The sequence below is a fragment of the Capricornis sumatraensis genome, chromosome 8, assembly GCF_032405125.1.
Source record: "Capricornis sumatraensis isolate serow.1 chromosome 8, serow.2, whole genome shotgun sequence".
NCBI lineage: Eukaryota > Metazoa > Chordata > Mammalia > Artiodactyla > Bovidae > Capricornis > Capricornis sumatraensis.
Genome location: NC_091076.1, coordinates 101,545,134 through 101,568,702, shown reverse-complemented (window position 1 = coordinate 101,568,702; position 23,569 = coordinate 101,545,134). Strand labels below are relative to the sequence as shown.

At 45.7% G+C, this 23,569-nt stretch overlaps 1 protein-coding gene across 2 annotated transcripts in view; it reads left to right on the top strand.

The window, feature by feature from the left end:
- Positions 1–23,569, top strand: part of RPTOR (regulatory associated protein of MTOR complex 1) — a 321,928-nt gene that overhangs the window by 110,470 nt on the left and 187,889 nt on the right. For both annotated transcript variants that reach the window (XM_068976432.1, XM_068976431.1), the window contains exon 4: positions 22,455–22,613. In XM_068976432.1, the coding sequence (XP_068832533.1) occupies positions 22,455–22,613 (159 nt within the window). The remainder of the gene's footprint in view (positions 1–22,454; positions 22,614–23,569) is intronic.

Here is a 23,569-nt window from a genome sequence, read left to right as displayed (position 1 = left end):
TGTTCTTTTCTTTCCTCTGGATGCAAGTTTGATGTCTTGAGAACAATGCGAAAGAAACTGTAGGGGCACATCTCCTGGGTGAAGAATCACAGCTGACCTTGAGGTCGACCACCATGAGCTCCATGTCAGTAAGGAGAGGCAATGTAGTGGCTTTCTTTTCTTTTACCTGAGTTAAGTTTTTGGGGGATGGTAATTAATGATGCTATTTTTTGTTTACTTTTTCATCAGATTAGGGCTCAGGAATAGTAGGATACCTCTATAGACCTACTTGAATGCATGTAAACTTAAGGATTTCTTGTATTTCTGTCTCTCTTGTGTCTCTCAGCCTAAATTTTGAGCATGCAAATGATTGATTTTGCTTCGGAGAAAATACGTCATTTAGTAACTTAAATCCCGATGGCTTATATGGAGTTGATGTACTCGTGCTCACGCTTAGTCTCTCTGTTGTGTCTGACTCTTTGTGACCCCATGGACTGTAGCCCACCAAGCTCCACCATCCGTGGGATTCTCCAGGCAAGAATACTGGCATGGGTTGCCATGCCCTCCTCCAGGGGATCTTCCCAACCCAGGAATCAAACCCAGGTCTCCTGCATTGCAGGTAGATTCTATACCCTCTGAGCCACCAGGGAAGCCCAGGAATACTGTAGTGGGTAGCCTGTCTCTTCTCCATGGGATCTTCTCAAGCCAGGAATCAACTGGGGTCTCCTTCATTGCAGGCAGATTCTTTACCAGCTGAGCTACCTGGGAAACCCAAGGAGTTGATGTGCCTTCAGAATTAATATTTCTGCTTTGAAGCTCATTGCGATTGGAATCACTCAGTTTTGCATTGAGTGTACCCAGATCTTATCAGTTACCAACCTTACTTTTCTCCTATTTTGACTAACCCCCACTTCCAGCATATTGGGTTAACAGTTGGTGAGGAAGAACGCTGGTGCCAGTCTGTCTCCATTGTTTTCCCAGAGCTCTGTCTACAGGGAAGGAGGTAAGATGGTCCCTGTCCCAGAGTTAAACATCTCCAATGTTCTCAGTTAGAACCCTGGGAGCCTCATGGTCGTTTTGTGTCTCCTGTTTATCTCATTGGAGCATGGCTTTGTCTGCTGTAGGACTTAACAGAGGTGCATGCCCAGCCCTTCACTTCCAGGTGTATCTTTGCCTAAAACACCAGCTTTGTGTTTCAGACTTTGCATGAAATATTTCTACTTCGGTGCTTGTCTCAAAACTAATCCTTGTTTCTTCCCTGGGACTCTCGTACTGGAGAAATGGAAATGTTCTCTGGGGTAGGAACTTCTGTCTTGAGTTCTTGGCTTTGTCTTTCAGCCTGTATTTCTCAGTCTTCTTCCTTCTTTCCTCTAAATGCCCATTCTTTCCCAAGGCTCAGTTGCAATTTCCTGCTCCCAAGGGCACACGGGATCCCTAACCTTTTCCCGGTGAGAAACAGTTTTGGTTCCTGTGAAATCCCATGGTCATTCCAGATGGAGCTCCCTTGGTGAATGATGGGGAAGACCAAACATGGTAGCACTGTGACCCCGTGGGGTTCACGTGACATCCCCACTCCTGTGGGTTGGTATCCATCTTCCCAAGTTGGCTTTTGTGCAGATCCTAAGGTTGTGGCCCCCTGAGGAGTCGATGGGTGAATCCTCTGCCTTGCCCGGCACAGTTGTTACTGTGTATAGGAAGGTAGAACCTCTCTAAACTCAATGAATGGGGTTAGAAGTGTGGTTTTCTCATGTCTAGCTGGCATTTGTTTTTTGCCATAAATTCTTGTTCAGATAGTGCAAAACAGGAAGAGGTGACGGAGGGAAAAGCCCGTTTCCAATGCCAAAATGCCAGTAGCCCTGCATTTGATGCATATGTGGGTGTGTCGGGCCAGGCGGCCTGGCCCATGGATTGTAGATCTCGGAGGGTGGGTCTTTATAGCAGCATCACGAGCTCTGTGGAAGGTTGGTTAATGCATCAGTAAACCGTGGTCTCTAAACACTAGCAGTGGAGTGTGTGTGAGCTCAGTCATGTCCAACTCTTTGTAGCCCCATGGACTGTAGCCTATCAGACTCCTCTATCCATGGAATTTTCCAGGCAAGTATACTGGAGTGGGTCCTCCTCCAGGGGATCTTCCCAATCCAGGGATTGAATCTGCATCTCCTGTGTCCCTGGCATCGGCAGGCAGATTCTTTACCAGTAGCGCTACCTGGGAAGTAGGGTCTTTGTAGCAGCATCGTGAGCTCTGTGGAAGGTCAATTAATGTGTCAGTAAAACATGGTCTCTAAATACTCGCAGTGGAGTCACTCCTTTTATTTTTTGATTCAGATCAATATCTTTTTAGGAAAAAAAACACCTTTAAGTGTTGTCTCAAACTAAATTAAAAAGCAGAATAACTGTGCTTGTGGCAATGCCAGGGTTTTTACCTAGGTCTGAAGGTTTCAAGTTGCTCAGTGCAGAGTGTGTTCAGTTTTTCACACTGCTATCTGGAGTGTATGTGTTTTGTGTGGTTGTTTTGCACTGCAGTGTGATCCCCAGACAGGTGACAGTTAGTCCAACACCGTGGTTAAGTCTGTTTCAACAACATCCAATTAAAAACAGGCTGTCAGAGTGCAGCTGGCACAAATAAAAGGAAAGGCTGATATTATCCAGTGTTGAAAACCAATTTTATATGTATGACCATTTTTTGTTGTAACTACCAATACCATGGAAGTTTGCTATACCTTTATTAAGTTAAAATTTTATTTTACTCATTTTCATGAAACATTTTGTTGACTAGTCAGGTAATAAAGAAAATTTTTATTGTAGTTATGATCTTCTTTCCTGTTATATAAACAGTGAGGAAGAATGAATTTGTCTGTTACCATGTCAGTTTATTAAAATATTGGTCAGTAGTATGGGATCTTCCTTTAGCTAGGATTGACATCACTCATTTAAAATGTGTGGTAGGCTGAATTGTGGTCCCCAAAAGACTTACGCACATCCTGATCCTCAGAACCTGTGAACATTACCTTAGATGGCAAAATAGTCAGTTACTTAGGTGGCTAAAGATGTGATAAAGTCAAGGATCTTGAGAGGAAGAGCTTATCCTGGGGTGACAGGTGACCCTAAATGCAGTCACGTGTATCCTGATAAGAGATGGGCTGGGGAACTTTGAGGCAGACACAGAGGAGATCTTGTGAAGACAAAGGCAGAGATGGGCGCAGTGTGGCCACCAGCCCTGGAATGCCCGGGCACACCAGCCACCATGGGGAGCTGGGAGAAGCAAAGGGACGACTCATCCCCAGAGCTCTGAGGAAGCGAGATTCTGCCGGCGTGATGATTTCGGGTTTCTGGCCTCTACAGCTGTGAGAGAACGAATTTCTGTTTTCAGCCACAACCTCGTGGTAATTTGTTACAGCAGCCACAGGAAACTAATACAAGTGCACTATGAAGAAATCTTGTTTTTCGCGTGTAGACACAGTTAATTAATATGACTACAGTTGGTGAAAGCTCGGTTTTATCACCGCTCTTCACCATCATATTAATAAAATATGGTTCCTCTGTGACCTGCGGAAGAAAACCAAATTGGATACCTCTGTGTTCTTAGCCTGGACTAGAGTGCCTCTCTTTCAGCCTTGTCAGCCGGTCCCCTGGGTGTGTTGCCTGCCTGCAATCATGGAGGACAGTAAGGCCACTGAAGGTCCTTCTGGACAAGTATACCTCTGGCAGGCCAGCGACCTTTGCCACAGGTGTCAGCACAGACGTGGAACAGTGACCTAGAGGGATGTGACTTTACCATGTGCTTCTGGATTAAGCCTCATGTGGGAAGTCGGTAAATGTCCAGAATAAACGTACCTTGTTTAATCTTCCATATCTGCCCCTCCTCTCGTGTTTCCTCTCTGCACTGTGACTGTCCTCCCAGCTGCCCAGGCCTGGAAACCTGGGGTCATGCCTGGCTTCAGTCGTTTAGTCCATCATCAAGCCCTGGATTCTGCTTCCTCGGTCTCTCTCCTCTCTGTTGAGTCCCCACAGCCCCGCACTGCCTTTGGGCCATCATCACTGTCTGTCCAGGGCGCTGATGGAGCGCTCTCCTCCCCTCAGTCAGTCTGTCCCAGTGCACATGTGGCTCCCACCGCACTGCCACAGCCGGGACTGGACACCCTGCTAGGAAATGTATGTTTTCTGTGGAAAGGAAATGGATATTGTTCGTTCACTTATTTTTCATATCATTATCCACGTATAAAACAAAAATTTATTGCATACCTGCTGTGTTCCAGGCACTTCCAGGGGCAGGGATATGGCACTGACAAAACTGTCGCGTCCCCATAGAGCGTCCGTCTGTTGGAGCTCTGTTACGAAATGAAGAGCGCTTTGAATTATCATGTGACTTGACTTCTTTATGATTCACGCCCCAAATCTATTACTATGTACACACACACACACACACACACACACACATTTCTTGGACCATTTGAAAGTCATTTGTAAACATCATATCCCTTTACCCATTAATACTTTAGTGTGCGGTTTTTAAGAACAAGGACATCCCCCTTCGTAACCACAGTACATTTGTCAAAATTAGGCAATGCAGCATTGACTCAATTCTATGGTCTAATTTGTTTCATAATCAAATTTTGCCACTTGTTCCAGGAACATCCTGAATCCCCGGCCCCATGTGGGCTCCGCCCCTGGTTCACACTCACCCTTCCTCCATCCAGCACCCCCGCCTGTCCCTCACTGCACCCCCCACACCCCAGCCCAGTCCATGTTCTTGACATTGCTGACCAGTGTGCCTCTAATTCTCAGTTTACATCTTCCTCTCATTTTCTTTTGATTTTGGCAGGAGTACAGCAGACGTGATGCTGTCACTGTCTCCGGCTCAGCAGGGGGACTTGCGGTCCTTTTGTCCCTTTATTGGTGATGCTGAGTTTAGTCATTGATTGAGATGGTTTTGGCCAGGTTTCTTGACTGTCTGTTATTTTCCCTTTTATTATAAGTAATAAGTAATTTGTGGGGGGTACTTCGAGATGATGTAAATATCCCATTCCTTGTAGTTTTACATCCATTGATTATTCTTGTCTGTTACTACTGTGATGACTGCCAAGTGCTGGTTTTCTTTTCTTTTCCTTTAAAAAAAAATTCCCATGGCTTATTTATTTTTATAACTGGAGTCTTGTACCCTTTGACCCACTGTACCCATTTCTGATTTTTTAATTCCATTTTTCCTTCTACATTTATTAGTTGGTATTATACTATAAGAAAGGGCTTTCTTTTCATCCCACTTTTTCATTCATTCATTCTTTTATATCATTATCAAATAAAAAATTCAGCCGAATAGTCTGCTGCTGTCATTATTTTGAAGCTCTAGTTGTCCTGGATTTGACTGTTGGTTATCTTTTCAAGCTTTTTAATTTTTTTTTTTTACACTTCCCTTCAGTTTCGAGCACTTGCTTGCTTTCTGACACAACAGGATGTAGCAGGCTCATATTGTCCCTTCTTGTTGAGCTGGGAGTTGGCCATGTCTCCAAGGGGCCCGGTTCTTTTTATTGGAGAGTGATGTTTGGAACCAGCATGCAGGCTTTTGTGTGCTCACTGCTCTTGGCTCCGATTATCCTCCATGTGCTTACTTAGTGGGTGAGTCGTACAGCACACCCAAGAAATATTAACATAATCCCACAAGTCAAAACAATCTAAGAAGTTCCACTCAGAGTAGCATCATCTCCCTGCAGCTGTTCCCATCTCCCTCCTTAGGTGACGAATTTCATTAGTTTCGGGTTTATCTTTCTTAGGTTTCTTTTTAAAAATAAAAACATATATGTTTATCATTTTCTTTCATGATCTCTTTTACACAAAAGGGACTGTACTACATATACTCCTCTCCTTGCTTTTTTTTCTACTTCCCAATATATCCTGGAAGTCACCCCATATCAGTTTCTAGAAGATTTCTCACTGTGTTTTTCTTTATTTATTTACTTGTTTATTTAGTTTTGGCTGTACTGGGTCTTCGTACATGCTTTCTCTGGTTGCGGTGAGCAGGGGCTACTCTCTAGTTGTGGTGCAAGAGCTTCTCATTGTGGTCGTTTCTCTCCTTGTGGAGCACTGGCTCCAAGGTGCTTGGACTCAGTAGTTGAGGCACACAGGCTGAGTTGCACTGTGGCATATGGGATCTTCCCAGACAAGGGATCAAACTTATGTCCCCTGTGTTGGCAGGCGGATTCCTAACTTACTGGACAACCATGAAAGTCTCTCTCATTGTGTTTTTAAACTCTATCACACTCTACTATATAAATGTACATTGTTTTTTCAGTCTCCTGCAGATGCCATTATGATTGTAGTATTTTGCAATTACAAACAGTACTGCACTGAAGAGCCTGTTCAGATGTGTTTTGTATAGTTAAGAGTGTATATTTAAGGTAAATTCATAGGGCTGTTATCACTGAGTCAAAAATAAGGCATGTGTAGGTTTTGGGGGTTCTTGTTAGATCCCTCTACCTGAGGATCGTGTACATCACCACCAGCAATGTGTAAAAGTACCAGATCCTCAGAGTGCCTTGTGGTGCTCTTTAATGTGCCAGTGTGTGCAGTCTGCTAGGGGAGCAGTGTTCTCTCATTTTTATTGTAAGTGGAGTTGAACATTTTTGAATATTTATGGGCCATTTCCTTTTCTTCAGCTGTGAATTGTCTGTTCAAGTCTTTTGCCCATTTTTCTCATATAATATTTTTTATTCCCATAATTTTTAACGTTATGGGGATAGCTGCTGCACCCCATAAATTCCCATCTGCTTTTGCCTGCCAAATCCCTTCTAGCAGTGAGGGTAAGCTAAATCAGAGTCATGCTGGAGAGCAGAGCACAGATCCTCCATGAGGAGTTCGTTGTCCTCATGGGGAAAGATGTTGCCAGTTGGCAGTGTGATGGTGACCTTTCAGGAGGGCAGGGTGGACATTGGCAGGAGATTTTCGTAGGAGTCAAACCTCCCAGCTCTGTCCAGCCACCAGTGGACATCCAGTGCTACTTATTTCTGAGATTTTGTGTCTCTGAGATGAAGAACTGTGTGTGTGTGTGTGTGTATGTATGTGTGTGTGCACACGCGCGTGCGCAGGGAGTGTCCGCAGCTTAGTAGTGTCGCTCATAACTTGTGTCCTGACCCCAGGTGCAGCCCTGACAGTATGAACTCACATCCTCTCCACAGCAGCCCCGGGAGCAGATGCAGTCGGTCCCCAGTTTGCAGTTTAGGAAACAGACCCATTCCTCCGCATTCCACGTGGCTCTGCCCTTTTGTAATTGTGGCCATGTTTATGTTTCACAAAACAAAGCGAAAAGGGACTCTACTCCTAGGTCTTCCTTCCTGAACCATTTGCATAATTCAGATTTCTCTGCAGTGAGTCAGTCTCCTGGAAAGTGCTCCTCCTGGGAAGGCTGGAAAGAATGATTTTCTGTTAATGAGACCACATGTCTCAGGCACTTTCCTGAACAGAAGGAATTAGATGTATAGGAGGATAGCTGGTGAGCCCCCCATCCTAGCCAGGGGGTTCTGAGCCATGCTGCTTTGGACCCTTAAATGTAACTTATTTTAACTCTTGTGTGTGATTTATTTTAATGGGAGCCTTTAAGGTGGAGGCGGTGAGGGTGAAACTCACATAGCTTATTGAACCTATCAATTCTAGTTACAGCTGAAGGCCAGCTCTTGTTTTCTTTCAAGTCAGTAACAAGGAGTGGAACCTGCTTGTCTGGGTGTTCCATAACCAGAGTGCATTCCTTTGGGTGGCTTGTGGCTGTTTTCCATGAGGCAGCTCTGTTTCCATAGACGAGGGGTCACCACAGGCAAGGGGCCACAGGTCAGAAGCGCCCCCGCACCCCACGGTCCCCTGTGCCAGCACTCACTCTGTGCTTGGTGGATGCTCATTTCTGTGTCTCAGATTGGAAGATGTGCTTTTTTGCATGTGTGAAGAATCATGTAAAACGAGTGCCATGGCATAGCCACAGAATTCTTTTTTTTGAAAAAGGAAAATGAAAAGTGTCTGCATAGTTTATGTTGATTATTTCTGACTGCTTCCTGTTCTAGAGTGTTCATTCACTGGAATGAAGCAATGGCTTCACAGTGTAATGTTTAAGATTTAAAATGTGTGACAAAGTGAGGTTAACAGTAAATTCTGAAGCTCAGAAATGTGATGTTTGCACCACCTGCAGTGCCCACAGCTTTTGCCTTGTGAGCTCCTGGTGGCCTCTGTCTCACTGGCTGTGTCTGACTTCCTGAGGCTTCCTCTTCTGTGGCATTTGCTTCCCTCACCCTCGACGTGACAGCCCATTGCCACCCTGCAGTCCAGTGCCCAGAGCCTCAAGCTTTGGGCTCAACAAATTGGTTAAATTGAACAGACAAGTAGTCAAGGCCAAATTGACTATGTTTTCATTCTCCATTAGTCTCTTGTTCCTAACCATTACATATCTGAAAGTTTTAATTTTATGGAAAATTATAGGATTTTATTGACATATGTATATAGCCAACAGTATCAGTTTACTTGGGCTTCCCAGGTGGCACAGTGGTAAAGAATCTACCTACCAGTCCTGGAGATGCAAGAGAAGCGGGTTCAATCCCTGGGTCTGGAAGATCCCGTGGAGAAGGAAATGGCAACCCACTCCCGTATTGCCTGGAAAATCCCAGGGACAGAGGAGCCTGGTGGGCTACAGAACATAGGGTCTTAAAGAGTAGGACACAACTGAGTACAAACACATAACACATTCGGTCACTTAATGTATGTTTCATATTAAGTGACTGACTGTTCAGTACGTGTGAGCCAGTGTGTTCAGTGTTAGGAGAAATGCAAAGAAATAGGGAGTCAGGAGGAGGCATCAGGTTGAAGGAGACCATGCACACAGAGTAGGCGGAGTAGGCGGCGCTGGGAGCAATAGGAGAGGAACCAGGGCTGGTTGCCTGTGTTTCAGAGACATCTGCAAAAAAGTAGTCAGAATACTTTAGGAATGGGGAGTTTAGGGGGCAGAGCATAGAAGGAGGGCTCAGGACTGAGGACATGGTGTTGGGCTGGGAGAAGGAAATTGATTAGTTGGAATGCTCCAGTTAACAAGTAACATTTTTAACCATTCCAATAATGGGTAGTGTGTGCCAGACACTATTCCAAGAGCTTTTATGTATTAACTCATTTAATCTTCACAAAAACTGTGAGCTCCCTCTTTTTCCCACCCCTGTCTTTCCATTTTGCAGATAAAGAAATGGAGGTTTGGAGAAGTTAAATAATCTGCCAAGATCACAAACCTAGTATGAGCTGCAATTCTCTCTGTCCCCAGAGTTCATTCTCTCAGCCATTATATGTACTTTTTCTCTGGTTCAGCAAATAAAAGTTTATTGTGAAGTTTGAAGATAAATGGTTTCAGGATTGGATATATATATGGTTTAGTAGCATCAAGATTCTGGAAGATTTTCTGTTTTCTTGACTGCCCTCAGGATCACAAGATGGCTGTTGCAGCTCCAAACATCACATCCATAGAGTTGTGTTCAAAGGGAGAAAGGAGGAGGAACAGCCATTCTCTTTGTGAGAAAACTGTTCGAGAAGCCTTTCAGCTGGCTTGTCCTCAGATCTCCCTGCTTGGGCTTGATGCCTGGAAACATTCAGCCTTGTAGGAGGACAAAATTTGCCACCCCCAAATGTCTCTTTGGCATGCAGATTATTTTAAACTGAGAGCAATGGATGACCGATGCCCAAAAGACTCAGGAAGAAACTTAGACCTTCCCTTGAACCTTAAGACTGGAGATTCAGTTAGAGGAACGAGAAGCTTCCCTGTTAGAGGAAGGGAGCCACCCCCATAGATAAGTACAGTATAAACCTGAACCCATCAAAGTCTGTCTGTTAAATCCCTCTCTGTATCCCATTGTCTATGCAGGGCCCAGTAGACATTTGTTTACCAAACATTAACTTTTTAGTCTCTGCCTGAATTGCCTTCTTCGCCTTTGAAGTCCCCACCACCAACGTTCTCTCTTGTCTTTAGCTGAAGATGGTAAACTGAGGCGAGGGCTTCAGCTGTTTTAGTGAGTTCCTCAGTTTTCCTGGGTCTCTACCATGCATGTACTGTGTGTGTGAACTCAGTCACTCAGTTATATCCAACCTTTTGTGACCCTATGGACTGTAGCCTACTAGGCTTCTTGTCCATGGGATTTTCCAGGCAAGAATACTGGAGTGGGATGCAATTTCCTCCTCCAGATCTTCCCAACTCAGGGATCAAACCCGAGTCTCTTGTGTCTCCTGCATTGGCAGTCAGGTTCTTCACCACTGTGCTACCTGGGTAGCCCCTCTCCCATGTATATGTGGTATTAAACTTTTGTTTGATTTTCTCCTGTTAAACAGTCACGTCAGTTTAATTCTTAGTCCAGTCAGAAAGACCTAGAAGGGTAAAGGAAAATTTCTTCCTCCCCACCAGCCTGTCTGGTGGGACAAGGTGTGCTGAGCCGGAGAGACAAAGGGGCGAGGAAGGCAGGGAATGTGACTCACTGCCCATCTTGTTTTATTAGTTTCTCTGTTCCTATTCCTGAGTCTAGATGTATCTCTAGGGCAGTGGCAAGAATGTAGTCTTTTGCCAGCTCATGGCTGCATCCTGACTGGACAAGAGATGCTGAAGCCCAGCCTCTGCTCCCCAGCCCTGAGCCCTGGGGGTGAGGAGGGTTAGTGGGCTGTGTGGTGCACACAGAAGCCCCTCTCTGTGAAGCTGGCCCTGTAGTGGCCTGTTATACAAAACAGCAGCTGGCCACTGCCATTCTGAGGGGTTGCCAGGTAAGTATTAGCAAGTGGCATTTCTGATTCTGGGCATGACTGCCTAAAAATGTTACTCTGAGTATTTATAAACATTTATTTGATTATCTCACATTTTGTGTTCCTTCAGTTCAGTTCAGTTGCTCAGTCGTGTCCAGCTCTTTGCAACCCCATGAATCGCAGCACGCCAGGCCTCCCTGTCCATCACCAACTCCCGGAGTTCACTCAAACTCATGTCCATTGAGTTGGTGATGCCATCTAACCATCTCATCCTCTGTCATCCCCTTCTCCTCCTGCCCCCAATCCCTCCCACCATCAGTCTTTTCCAATGAGTCAGCTCTTCGCGTCAGGTGGCCAAAGTATTGGAGTTTCAGCTTTAGCATCAGTCCTTCCAAAGAACACCCAGGACTGATCTCCTTTAGAATGGACTGGTTGGATATCCTTGCAGTCCAGGGGACTCTCAAGAGTCTTCTCCAACACCACAGTTCAAAAGCATCAATTCTTCAGCTCTCAGCTTTCTTCACAGTCCAACTCTCACATCCATACATGACCATTGGAAAAACTATAGCCTTGACTAGACGGACCTTTGTTGTGTTCCTTAGCTCGCCCTTAAAAGCAAGTAGGATACCTCCCCAGGCCAGCTGATACTCCTCTCACTCACAGACAGCACAAACTGCATGGCAGCATTGCTTCTAGAGACACTGCTGCGCGCCTCAGCTTGCATGATGGTCACTCCCTTGTTTACTCACAGAACCCACAGACTGCCTGGCAGGGACCGCGGGCCCTGTGCCCCAACTGTCCTGTGCTCCCCTGGCTTGCTGGCCTCTAATGAGCACGATGGGGTACAGGCCTGCTCCCAGAGTCTAGCCTCCAATGCAGGACGATGAGTGCTTTTGTAATGCAGACAGAGGAGATGATGTGGCTGGAATGCTTTGTCAACCCCGTTAGAGGCACTGGCTGCGCAAAACAGCATTTGTTGGTCAGCTGGGAAATGTGACCCACGGTGAAAAATCAGCACTAGTTCTGAGTAAGCTGAACCATTATTATACTTCCTTATTTGTATGAAACACGAGAAGGGTTTCTGAGACATCCTAATATCTGTGTTACGTTTATGAAACTTTTTTCCCAGGTATGTTAATCTTTCAGATTATTGGCAAAAACACATGAGTTTTTCACCTGTCTGAACACCTTCATTAGATGTCTGTCCAAAATGCTTCATATAAACAAACTTTAATCAAAAATAGCCAATTTTGACCCTAAGTTATGCATAAAAACAATTCTAGGGGAGTTCCATTTTAATTATGGCAACATTTTGAAATGCTGTTTGCTTGTTTGCCTGTTTGTTTCTGTGGCTTATTCATTTGTTAATTTTAAAGCTTTTTATTGTGGAAAATTTTCATATCTCCCCATCTCTTCAGTAGTTATCAGCTTGTTCTAGTCCTCTTTCATCTGTGCCACCACCCACCCCCCTCTCCCACCCACTCCCTTGGCTTATTTTGAAGCAAATCCCAGACATCATATAATTTCATCTGTAAATATTAAAGTGTATCTTGAAGGTAATTATAACTTTAAAAAACTACACGCACGCACACACACAGTTTGTTTATTTGAATCAGAACGTAAGGTAGATACATTAATCCATAGAATTTGTCTAAAAGCCCCTCTCTCATCCTGTTCCAGTTATCTATCTCTGCTTCTTCCTGCAAATATTGATTGAAGTAATCAGGTTATATGCCCTATAGAATTCCTTGAAGTCTGAATTCTGCCAACCCTTCCCTCACCCCTCAGGATTGACCAGATTCTTCCAGTTGGAGGGAGCTTTGGGGACACAACACTCCATAGGTGATGCTCTGTACTTCCTTTAGGATACGTATGATGAATGATTTGTCTTCTCTCTGTAAAGTTAGCAGCCACTGGCGATCGTTACCTGGACCCATCCATTGGAGGTTGTAAAAAGGTGGTGCTCTATTATTCCCCTTTGTCTGTTAACTCGTATATTGCTAAGAAGAGGAATTTCCTCTCATCTATTATTTGGGTATCTTGGGATATAGCTCATATAGGAAAGCCAATATGAATGCTTTTTTTTTTTTTTTTTTACCCCACTGCAAAATAATGAATGCCCTTCTCCCAGAGGTAACGGGTACGGGGTATGCGTTCCATTATCTTGCATGTGCAATAAAATTTGTTGCGTTTGTTAATCATTGATGCTCATGTTTTCTCTTTGGCCACTTAAAGCCTCTTTAAATTGGCTCCTGGTTCTCTTTGACACAGGTCTGGAAGTCTTTGATCACTTCTTTCCTATCTTGTATGGCAGACGGGATGTTGTGTACTCATCCTGTACATCCTCTGCTCCAGGCCTCAGTTCAGCCGCGTCTCTAGGGTTCACTGGTTCCCTCTAATCGGCATTGTTACCTAGAGCTGAACCTGAGCCCGAAGGTGCCCGCTGCTCATGCCCAGTCTCTACCATGTGCTCTTCCTCTCTGTTTTAAAGACGGAATGCGTTTTGAGCTCTTGCTGACTCAGCTTCAGGACTGCAGGGTTTTTTTAGTTAATCCCCTTTGTCTTTAAGCTGTATCTGTTTCTTCCACCCCGAGCATTGACGTTCTCCGTGGACACCACCTAAGTACTGCTGTTGAAGTGCTTAGGTATACCATCCCACCCTACACTCAGCCCTTTCCGGAAGCAAAACCAGCGTTTCTGATACCATTACTGCCAACTGTACACGAAGTGTGTTCCGTTCTTTCTGATATCAGGGTGTAGATAGAGTCACACTGAAGAGTCCCTGTCTGCCTGGTTATGTAGCCAGTTGAACACACAATTAGGTTCATTTGTCTCATTTTACTTAGAATTTTTTAGGAACTGCTTAAAATTTTTTTAAATGTATTTATTTATTTATCTTTGGCTACATTGGGTGTTCATTGCTTTGCTCAGGCTTTCTGTGGTTGCAGCAGCAATTGGGGGCTACTCTCCAGTGGTGGTAAGTGGGCTTCTCACTGTGGCTTCTCTTGTTGCAGAGCACGGACTCTAGGCACACAGGCTCAGTTGTTTTGGTGCATGGGCTTAGTTGCTCCATGGCATGTGAAATCTTCCCAGACCTGGAATCAAACCCGTGTTCCCTGCTTTGACAGGTGGATCCAAGTCTGGCTTCTATTCCCGTCCTTGCCGTCCTCTGTCCCCCTTTCTTCTCTAGGTAATCATTTAAATGTTTAAACAGTATCAGTTCGATTCAGTTCAGTCGCTCAGTCATGTCTGACTCTTTGCGACCCCATGAACTGCAGCACGCCAGGCCTCCCTGTCCATCACCAACTCCTGGAGTTTACCCAAACTCATGTCCATTGAGTCGGTAATGCCATCTAACCATCTCATCCTCTGTCGTCCCCTTCTCCTCCTGCCCTCAATTTTTCCTAGCATCAGGGTCTTTTCCAGTGAGTCAGCTCTTCGCATCAGGTGGCCAAAGTACTGGAGTTTCAGCTTCAACATCAGTCCTTCCAATGAACACCCAGGCCTGATCTCGTTTAGGATGGACTGGTTGGATCTCCTTGCAGTCCAAGGGACTCTCAAGAGTCTTCTCCAACACCACAGTTTAAAAGCAGCAATTCTCTGGTGCTTAGCTTTCTTGATAGTCCAACTGTCATATCCATCCATGACCACTGGAAAAACCATAGCCTTGACTAGGCAGACCTTGGTTGACAAAGTAATGTCTCTGCTTTTTAATATGCTGTCTAGGTTGGTCATAACTTTTCTTCCAAGGAGTAAGCGTCTTTTAATTTCATGGCTGCAGTCACCATCTGCAGCAGTCTTGGAGCCCAGAAAAAGTCAGCCACTGTTGCCACTGTTTCCCCATCTATTTCTCATGAAGTGATGGGACCAAATGCCATGATGTTAGTTTTCTGAATGTTGAGCTTTAAGCCAGCTTTTTCACTCTCCTCTTTCACTTTGATCAAGAGGCTTTTTAGTTCCTCTTCACTTTCTGCCATAAGGGTGGTGTCATCTGCATATCTGAGGTTATTGATATTTCTCCCGGCAATCTTGATTCCAGCTTGTGCTTCCTCCACCCAGCGTTTCTCATGATGTACTCTGCATAGAAGTTAAATAAGCAGGGTGACAATATACAGCCTTGACGTACTCCTTTTCCTATTTGGAACCAGTCTGTTGTTCCATGTCCAGTTCCAACTGTTGCTTCCTGACCTGCATACAGGTTTCTCAAGAGGCAGGTCAGGTGGTCTGGTATTCCCATGTCTTTCAGAATTTTCCACAGTTTATTGTGATCCACACAGTCAGAGCCTTTGGCATAGTCAATAGAAATAGATGTCTTTCTGGAACTCCCTTCTTTTTCAGTGATGCAGCGGTTGTTGGTAATTTGGTCTCTGGTTCCTCTGCCTTTTCTAAAACCAGCTTGAACGTCTGGAAGTTCACGCTTCACGTATTGCTGAGCAGTATATATTGAACAGTATATGCATATATAATGTATATATATTTACACACATTTGTTACCCTCTTAGATAAATGGTCGTATATTAAATACATTTTTCTTCACCTTGCTTTTTTTCAACTTTGTTAGATTAGAATCAGTGTGTCCTCATTAACATCAAAGCTTCATATTTTCCCTCTAAAGCAGGCTTTCTCAAACCCAGCAGTGTTGACATTTTGGGCCAGATAATTTATCTTTGTGGCAGTAATGTCCCCACATGCTGTGAGCATAGGTGTAGGGTATTTAGCACCTTCCCTGACATTTACGCATCAGATGCCAAGAGAACTACCACCACCCCACATTGTACCAGCCAGGCCTACTTCCAGACCAAATGTGCCCTGGGGGACAGAACTGCTTCCTGATGACAACAGTGTTTCTCACATCCACTGAGGGGAGAGTCTAAGCATGTCTGCAGAGACCACATGAGCCTTTTATTTCACAAGTGAACTCAGACCCCATCTCAAAGCTGTGGTTGCTATTTCTGGACTTTGAATACTAAACCACCTCTTCTTGTTCTCTCCTGCCTCTTTTGCAAATTAAGGAAGGAAGAGAAAATTGTTATTGAATAATATATAAAGGAAAGAGAGGCAGTGATTTTATAGATTTCATGTAAAACTGTCCTTATTGGGAAGATACATGTTGAAAACACCAGGAGTTACTCTGACCTTGCATAGTGACCCTTCAGTGCTAGCGTTCAGCATTTCTCACCCACACGTGCCTGCCAGCAGGGCTTCCCTGGCCCTGGGAGCTCTAGTGCCGAGGCCTGGGCGCTACAGGCACAGCCGCTCTCCTCCCACTCAGGGTGGAAATCAGGTTGTACTGGTGAGTGAGTGGAGAGAAGCCAGGGCATTTTGCCATGGGGCGATGAAATTATCCAAACTAGTATTCTGGAAAACATTCTGTGGAGCAGATGAGCGCAGACCCGGAAGGCAGACTTCTTCGACTTTCAATGTGGAGGCTGGGGCCCTGCTCAGAGGTCACTGGGGTCCTCCAGAGCTGTCTTGGAGCCAGCAGCTCATCCTGTCCTGTCACGCACAGATTTCTGAGCCTCCATGAAGAAATCAGACTAACCTCTACAGACATGATCTTGAACATTATAAGAAATCTAATAAGAAATGAGAAATTTCTTTGAAAAGTAAATGAATAGGGTTAGCAAGAATGCTTCTTATGGCAGATGAAAGTTTGAATTTATGGCCATAGACTAGCTAGAGATACAGACTCTGAGAGTTCGACCCCCCTGTGGGCTCCTGGACCCTGGGGCAGCCCTGTTTGGTGCTTGACTCAGAGTGGACTCTGATGGTAGGAAGTATAAAGCAGGGACACCTTCTCATGAGTCAGTTTGGTGGCTGTTCCTCTGAGTGAATTCCAGCTTGGCTCGAGGTGGTGGGCACACCCCAGCAGACCGCTATCCTGACCTGGTTTGGCAGCCATTTAATGATACCTATTTCCTCCTCACTCTGCTAGGTATTTGTTTGTTCCCTTTGTTCATTTTGTTCCTGCTAAACATAACGTATATGAGCTATTTCCAGAAGTTCTCTGCAGCTGTAGCAGTGGCTCAGAGCACAACTGCAGGTTTGGGTTGCCCATATTCCTGTATCCAGTGAATGCCCTGGCCCTAGGGACTGAGGTTCAGTCTCCCCTCTCCCGCCCCCTCCACTTGCTGCATACAGCTTGTTACATTCTGAGTGTTCTCCTTCTCTGCCCACCAGGCAGATTAGTAAATTTTGACTGTTCTAGGTCACTAGCAGTTATTGATATTGCTTGGAGGTAGTCTGGCATTAATCTAAGGAGGGAGTCAGTGCTGATGTGGAATTATTTGGAAAAATCAGTAGCCTTGAGTGACTTAAGCTATTCTCAGTCTCCCAAGCAGTTCCCATCTTCGCTGCTCAAACAGGGCAGGTGCTCAGGCTATCAGCCCTTCTTGAGAGGAAGGCCTTCCTGTTAGTGGGGTGTCGGAGCCCAGGGGTCATATTGAAGCACGACAGGATGCCGGCACGTGAGGATGGCCAGAGACAGCTGGTCTGTCTTTCTCCTCCCTGCTTGTCCCGAGTTTGCAGCAACACAAGAAAGCTCACCATTGGTCTCCAAGTTCCCATGGATGTCCTCATGCTCCTGACTTCAAAATGGGCCCTGCCCCCCCCCCCAGGGCCCATTCTGAAGTCAGCTGGCCCCGTGCCAGCTGTGTGACCTCGTGGTAGTTGCCGCACCTCTCTGTGCCCCAGCTCCCTATCTGTGAGACAGGTATGATGACAACGCCTACTTTGCACAGTGGGTCTGAAGGTCAAGAGGCTGGCACATCAGAAGTACAGCACCAGTGCCAGGCTCCATCCATGTCCTCCAGCTTAATGACATGTACTTTCTCATGTGGTCCCCGCAGCCTGGGGAGTAGTCAGGGACAGTAGAATTTTAGTTGTTTTATGGAGGAGGAAATTGAGGTTGGGTTGGGTTTGTGAGCTTTCCCAAGTTGAATGGCTGGTAAATCACTGATCTGGGGATGAACCCAAGCCCTCTGTATCAGGGACCCCTGCTCTTGCAGAGGGGAGGGACTCACCACTGGGCACACCTGACTCCTGTGCGACTCATCTCCAGTATTGAGTGGGGAGGGGTGGAGGCAGCACAGAGACCCAGGGTAAAGAGGCCACCGTAGAGCTGTCATGGGTACTGAGAGAGTGGACAGGAGGTGACCAGGAAGACTCCAGAACTTTCCAAGGGACCTCACTGAAACTTGACCTGCTTGCAGCCTGTCTTTCCCTGGAGGCTCGATGGAGCATTGACAGCTGGTGGCTTTACTGTCAGGCCTGGAAACGGACTGGAACTTGATTTTAGGGCGGGCTGTGGTGAGGTGGTTCAGTCACTTGTCTTAACGCAGTCAAAGCCTCCTTTGAGACATCACTGCCCTTGGCAGATCTTGGCAGGGCGTGGGTAGTGGGATACCTGAAAATATTTGTGTCTACTGCTCAGCTAACACTGTGAAGTGGGTGGAGCAGATTGCTAGAACAGTCTGTGCTGGAGCCTTGAGGACTATGAGTCAAGAAAAGAGATTCTTAGAAGACAGAAAATAAATTACTACTTAATGAATGGTAGAAAGGGGCCCTGGATTGTTGAGGCAGACATGAATCAAAGTCAGATCAGATCTCTGCAGAGCACGTGTCGTGAGCCTCTTATTCTAGTGATGACCTGGGCAGGTGGAATGGCCCTAATCTGTCAGCCACTCTCAGAGCCAGGGACCTCCTAAGGGGTCAGTATGATGGCTTATACATTCTATCTCTGTATGTGACATAAAATTCCAGAATAATATGAAAAGGTGGGAGCCAATTGGAAAATGATTGGAGACTTCTGTTCCCAGACTTCCCTTTTATTTCTGAAAAGCAACTAAACTTGGTTCTACCTGTACTGAGTGACCAGACTCAGGCTGCACAGGTGCATAAGCATGAAAGCCAAGGTGAGGCCTGCAGGCTGGGCACCAGGCTGGGCTAGGGGCTCTGCTCCCTCTCTGCTGAAGGGCTCTGGGCTGCCTTCTTTTTTCATGAGATGGTTTTGATCCACCTTTCGGTGATGAGTTTGGGAAGGCTCTGGTTACATTTTAGATGAAAACTGCACCTGTTTCCATAGGTGTGACGCTCAGAGCCAGCGCAGTGTCTGTGACTTCCTTTAGGGCTGAGTGGATTCTGGCGGGGTAGGGGGCGGGGATTTATAGACTGAACACCTGTTTACAGGAGGGTCCTGCCTCCTGCTTGCACTTCAAGGACTCAAGTTTTCCATTTCAACTTAAAAGGTAAACAGTTGTTGGTTTTCGTTTGTTTGTTTTTCTATTAAAAGATTGGGGGCTAAGGGAACAGTCTTACAATGATAACACTGGAAAAAAACTGTACAGGATAGCATCTTACTATGAAATAGTGAAAACATTTCAACAGAAATAAGACATGCAAATGGACTGGACAGTGTGCTTGAGCTGCACGACACCTCGCCTTGTATTCTCCCTAACAACAGAGTAGCTTTGGGGTCTGTGTGAAAGGGCACAGCTTGCTCAGGAGCCCTGGGAAAGACATGCTGGCTGAGCAGAGGGCTGTGGGGATGGGGTGACCAAGGTGTCTGTGCCATGGTCAGGCATGGTGGCTGTCTTGGGGGCAGCAGACACCCCCACTGAGGACTTGATTTTCAGGGGCAAGTGGCCTGATTGCTGTGTGTTTGAGCGGGAAGGCTGTGACTGAATGGAAAGACTTGGAGAGGATGGTCTGGAATCCTAGGGAGAGTTGGGGGCTGTTTGACCCCTGCTGAAGGCAGAGGTGGTATAGCCACATGTTCGGCTTACTGGATGAAGGAGAGGTGAGAAGGAGAGCATCGAAAAGGACAGGCCCGAGGGGTGTGGGTTGAGTGACTCAGTACAGACCGATGCCGGTGACTATGGCCGGGAGCCCAGAGGGTGGGCACATGTGGAGCACGACAAGGAATTCGGCCATGGATTTGTTCAGAGATGCTGCCCAGGAGGAGCATGTAGTGTGAAAAAAGAGAAGCTGAGTCACAGCCACATTAGAGGGTTGACAGAGGAGGATGGACCTGGGAAGAGGTAAGAGACAACAGTCAGAGCAATCTGAGGGAAGAGGAGAGGAGCAGATAGAGGGGAGAGGGATGTGGTGCTGATGATGGTGATGGGATGTGACGATGGTGTTGGTTCTGGAGGTGCTGATAATGATGGTAGTGGTGGTGGTGGTTTCAGTGGCTTGGCCTCGGTAGTGATGGTGAGGATGCAAAGGGCTGTAGCACGCTAAGTGTTTTATGAGAAGTGGTGGCATAAAGCTCCTGAACTGCCAAGGGCTTGGAGTTTTCTTACATGGGACACCACCTGAGACAGCTGTCCTTTGAGCAGACCTGACCTTCCCCCTGCCCAGCAGCTTCCTGAAAGCCTTTGTTCCTAGTTGGGAAGGAGAGGGCGAGGGTGAAATCTTAGCAAGACCCCGGAACAGAGGCAGAAGCAGCCCAAAATCCAACAGTATGCTTATTCCTCCTGGACAGTTCTGAGAAAATCTCTCAGGCATTTCTGTTTCTTGGTTCTGAACTTGAGGTATTGCTTATTGCCATCGAAGGATGGAAATAACGTTATTCATAATCACATTCCCAGTCGAGTAATGCACAGTACTCTTTCCTAGAAACCCCAGAGGAGCACAGGCAGTGCCGCTCCGGTAGCGCAGGTTTCTTCCTCATGGGGTTCTGGTGTGAGACCACCCAGCAGAGCCCCTGCTCCTCCCCGGGCCCTGCTGTTACTCTCCTGCAGGCACAACAGCAGTGCCATGCGTGGCTTCACCAGATGGAGAAGGGCCTCCGCTGCCCACTGAGCGTCTTGAAGCAGAGTCACCCCCCACCCCGCCCCCACACTGGTAGCCTCTGGAATCTGCAGGAGGAGGGGCCGCCTCCGCAGGGAAGGCAGAGTCTGCTTAGGCTTTGTTAGCTTTGTTAGCATTTAGAGTTAGCAGGAGACAGACCTGGAAGGAAGTGAAGTCTGGAGCCCCAGCCCCTTCACTAAGCCCAGGGCCAGTTTTCCTTTCCTCCTTCCTCCCGTTGTACCGTCTTCTGTTCTCTTCCTCTCTCACATCCCCCGAAATGTCCACCATTGTATTTTATTCTGTCTTGAGATTTGGACTTACAGTAGCAATGCCCAGCACAGTAGGCAGTATTTCAGAGGCTTGCACTGTCATCTAATATGCCCAGCTACAGTTGTCACGAATCTCCCAAATGGTGAGATGCTTCCTGTGTCTCGGCACTCCCTCCAGCCACGGAGCCATTATCCTGGGCATTCTTGTTTTGAAACAAAACCTTAACGTGGTGTAGTGACATTTAATTTAGTGCTTCTCATTTCAAAGCCCTTAAAAATATTAATTAATTCCCATAAAGCCCCAGGAGGTATATTATTAATATCTGTAGTGCCTTTCATGCTGGTCCATTAATGTGTCCTTTCTGGGTGATAGGTAAGAAAATGAGGCTGAATCATTTTTTGCATCCCACAGGAGAAGACCTTGATGGAGCCAAGGTCAGAAATAACGAATCCCCAACTTTACTGATGTCTCCGAGTAATGTCAACCCTGTGACCTTATGTGTGGTAGGGGAGAACAACCCTCTTGTTTAGGACTAACCTCGGGGGGCACTGAATGGTCTTTCACTGGAACCAGGACTTCACACATCCTAGCTGGATAGCTGTGCAGAGGGGGCAGACTCAGGTTCTCTTGGTGTCAGCACAGTTTCTAATGAAATATAATCAGTGTTCGTAACATTGTGACTGCATGAGGAAACATGTTTGGACTTAATTCTGGACTCTCTAGTAGCCCTGGCGGTCTGGTCTCTCTGGGCCCCGATCCTCTCTTGATTCCTTACAGAGGCCCAGAGGAGGTCGAAACTTCGGTGATCAGGACTCCTCATACCTCTCCTTTCAGTGTTTTCCTGGCTGTTCTGGCATGTTTATTTTCCATGCAAACTTCAATAGCAGCTCCGTGAAATAGTTTGTTGTTATATTTATTGGAAACTGTGGACTCTTAACCTAGGGAGAACTGGTGTCTTCAGAATGTGGGTGCATCTTCCCCAGGCTGGGAGCATCTCCAGTTTGTTCGTGCTTCCTTCTGTTTTCCAGGAGAGTTTTATAAAATTTCCTTCTCAGAGTTTTGTGCATTTCTTGTTAAGTTTAATCTTCTTTGTTGCCTTAGAAGTGGGAGTTCCTTACAGTTGTGTCCTTTAACTATCTTTCGATTGTGTGTGTATATGTATATATGGCTATTGATTTCTGTGTATTCTTTAGGTTCATCAGCAAGGGTCCAGGCAGGAGTAGTGGGAGGGGGCTAAGCTGGGCAAATATGACTAAGCAAGAGAGGGGCATTTTGCTTTCTTACCTTGTCTTTTTGAAACTATTCTCCCTTGCCGCTGTATGTGTTACAGCTTTCTGTGTTTAAGTAAGTTGCCTCTTCCACATTCCAGTGTTTTTCCAAAGAGATTCAATGCTAAGAAATATTTTTGATATCACAGTGGTGCTACCTTTTACTCGTGTTACTGTGTGGCAGGCATTACTTATTTATCTCATGGGATCTTCGCAATAAATATTTGTTGAGTAAATGAATGTTCACAACCTCTCTGAAGTAGGCATTATCCCAGCTGGAGATGGAGAGACATGAGGTCATTTGTGCAGCATTCATTCAATGCAAACTCAGAGTAAAGGATGGAGTTTAGGTTTTACGTATTCTTATGAATCCATGGTAAGTTTCTTAATCTTTGTCTCCTGCAACAGGCGCGGTACAAGCAGAGCCTTGATCCGACTGTGGATGAAGTAAAGAAGCTTTGCACGTCTTTACGCCGAAATGCCAAGGAGGAGCGGGTCCTCTTCCACTACAACGGCCATGGGGTGCCCAGGCCCACCGTTAATGGCGAGATCTGGGTCTTCAACAAGGTGGGTGCACCATAAAAGTTTCCCATGAATCCAATTTATTTATCTTTTTACAAGAAAATCTTTAAGTTTTGGATTTTGGCTGCAGATCCTATTCACCTGTAGCTTCTGTGGAGCCATCAATAGTTTATTTATTTCCACAAAACCAAATGCAGGTGCCTTCCGGTTTCTAGGTTGGCCATGTACTCTCCCCCTCTTGCAGTGGTGTCTCCTGTTCTTCACTTAGATTGTGTCTTTTTCTAACTTATTTGGAGGAATTCTTTGTATTCTATAGACAGTAACCCTTTACCGTTTTTGTTAGTTGCAAATGTCCCTGAGTTTATGGCTTGGTTTCTGGGTTTGTCTGTTTGCTTCTGTTCTCTTGTGATATCCCTTAGTGGACAGGCTTTCTTTATTTTGAAGTGGCCCCTGTTCAGTCCTCTCATAGGATGTGGGCGTTTTGTATCTTCTTAAGACTTTCCTTAGCCACGGTCACTGAACTATTCCATGTGTTCTTTTACGGAAGTGTATTTTTGTCCATTAATTTGGGTCTTTAATCTACCTGGAACTAATTTTTGCACATACTTTTAAGCAGGGTTTCAAATTCTTTTTTCTTTTTCAAGTGGATCCATTAACCATTTAATGCCAGCTTTGGACTCAGTCAGGTTTCCTTAGTGAGTAGGTATGTTTCCGAGCTCTCTGCTCTGTTCCTTGGGTCTCCCTTTATGCCAGTTAGCTGTTTTAATCAGTGTAGGTTTTCAGTGATTCCTGATATTTGGGAAGGTGAGTTTCCCTGCTTTATTCTTTTCGGTCTGTTGATCCTCCATGAAAATACTCACTCAGCTTACAAATCAGTAGATTAAATGGTGTAGGGCGTGGAGACTCAACATCTTTATATTGTTGAGTTTTCCAAACTGTGCTCTTTCAAAGTGTGTATCAGTGGTATCTTATAATTTCCTAAAGATTTGTATCATTTTTTA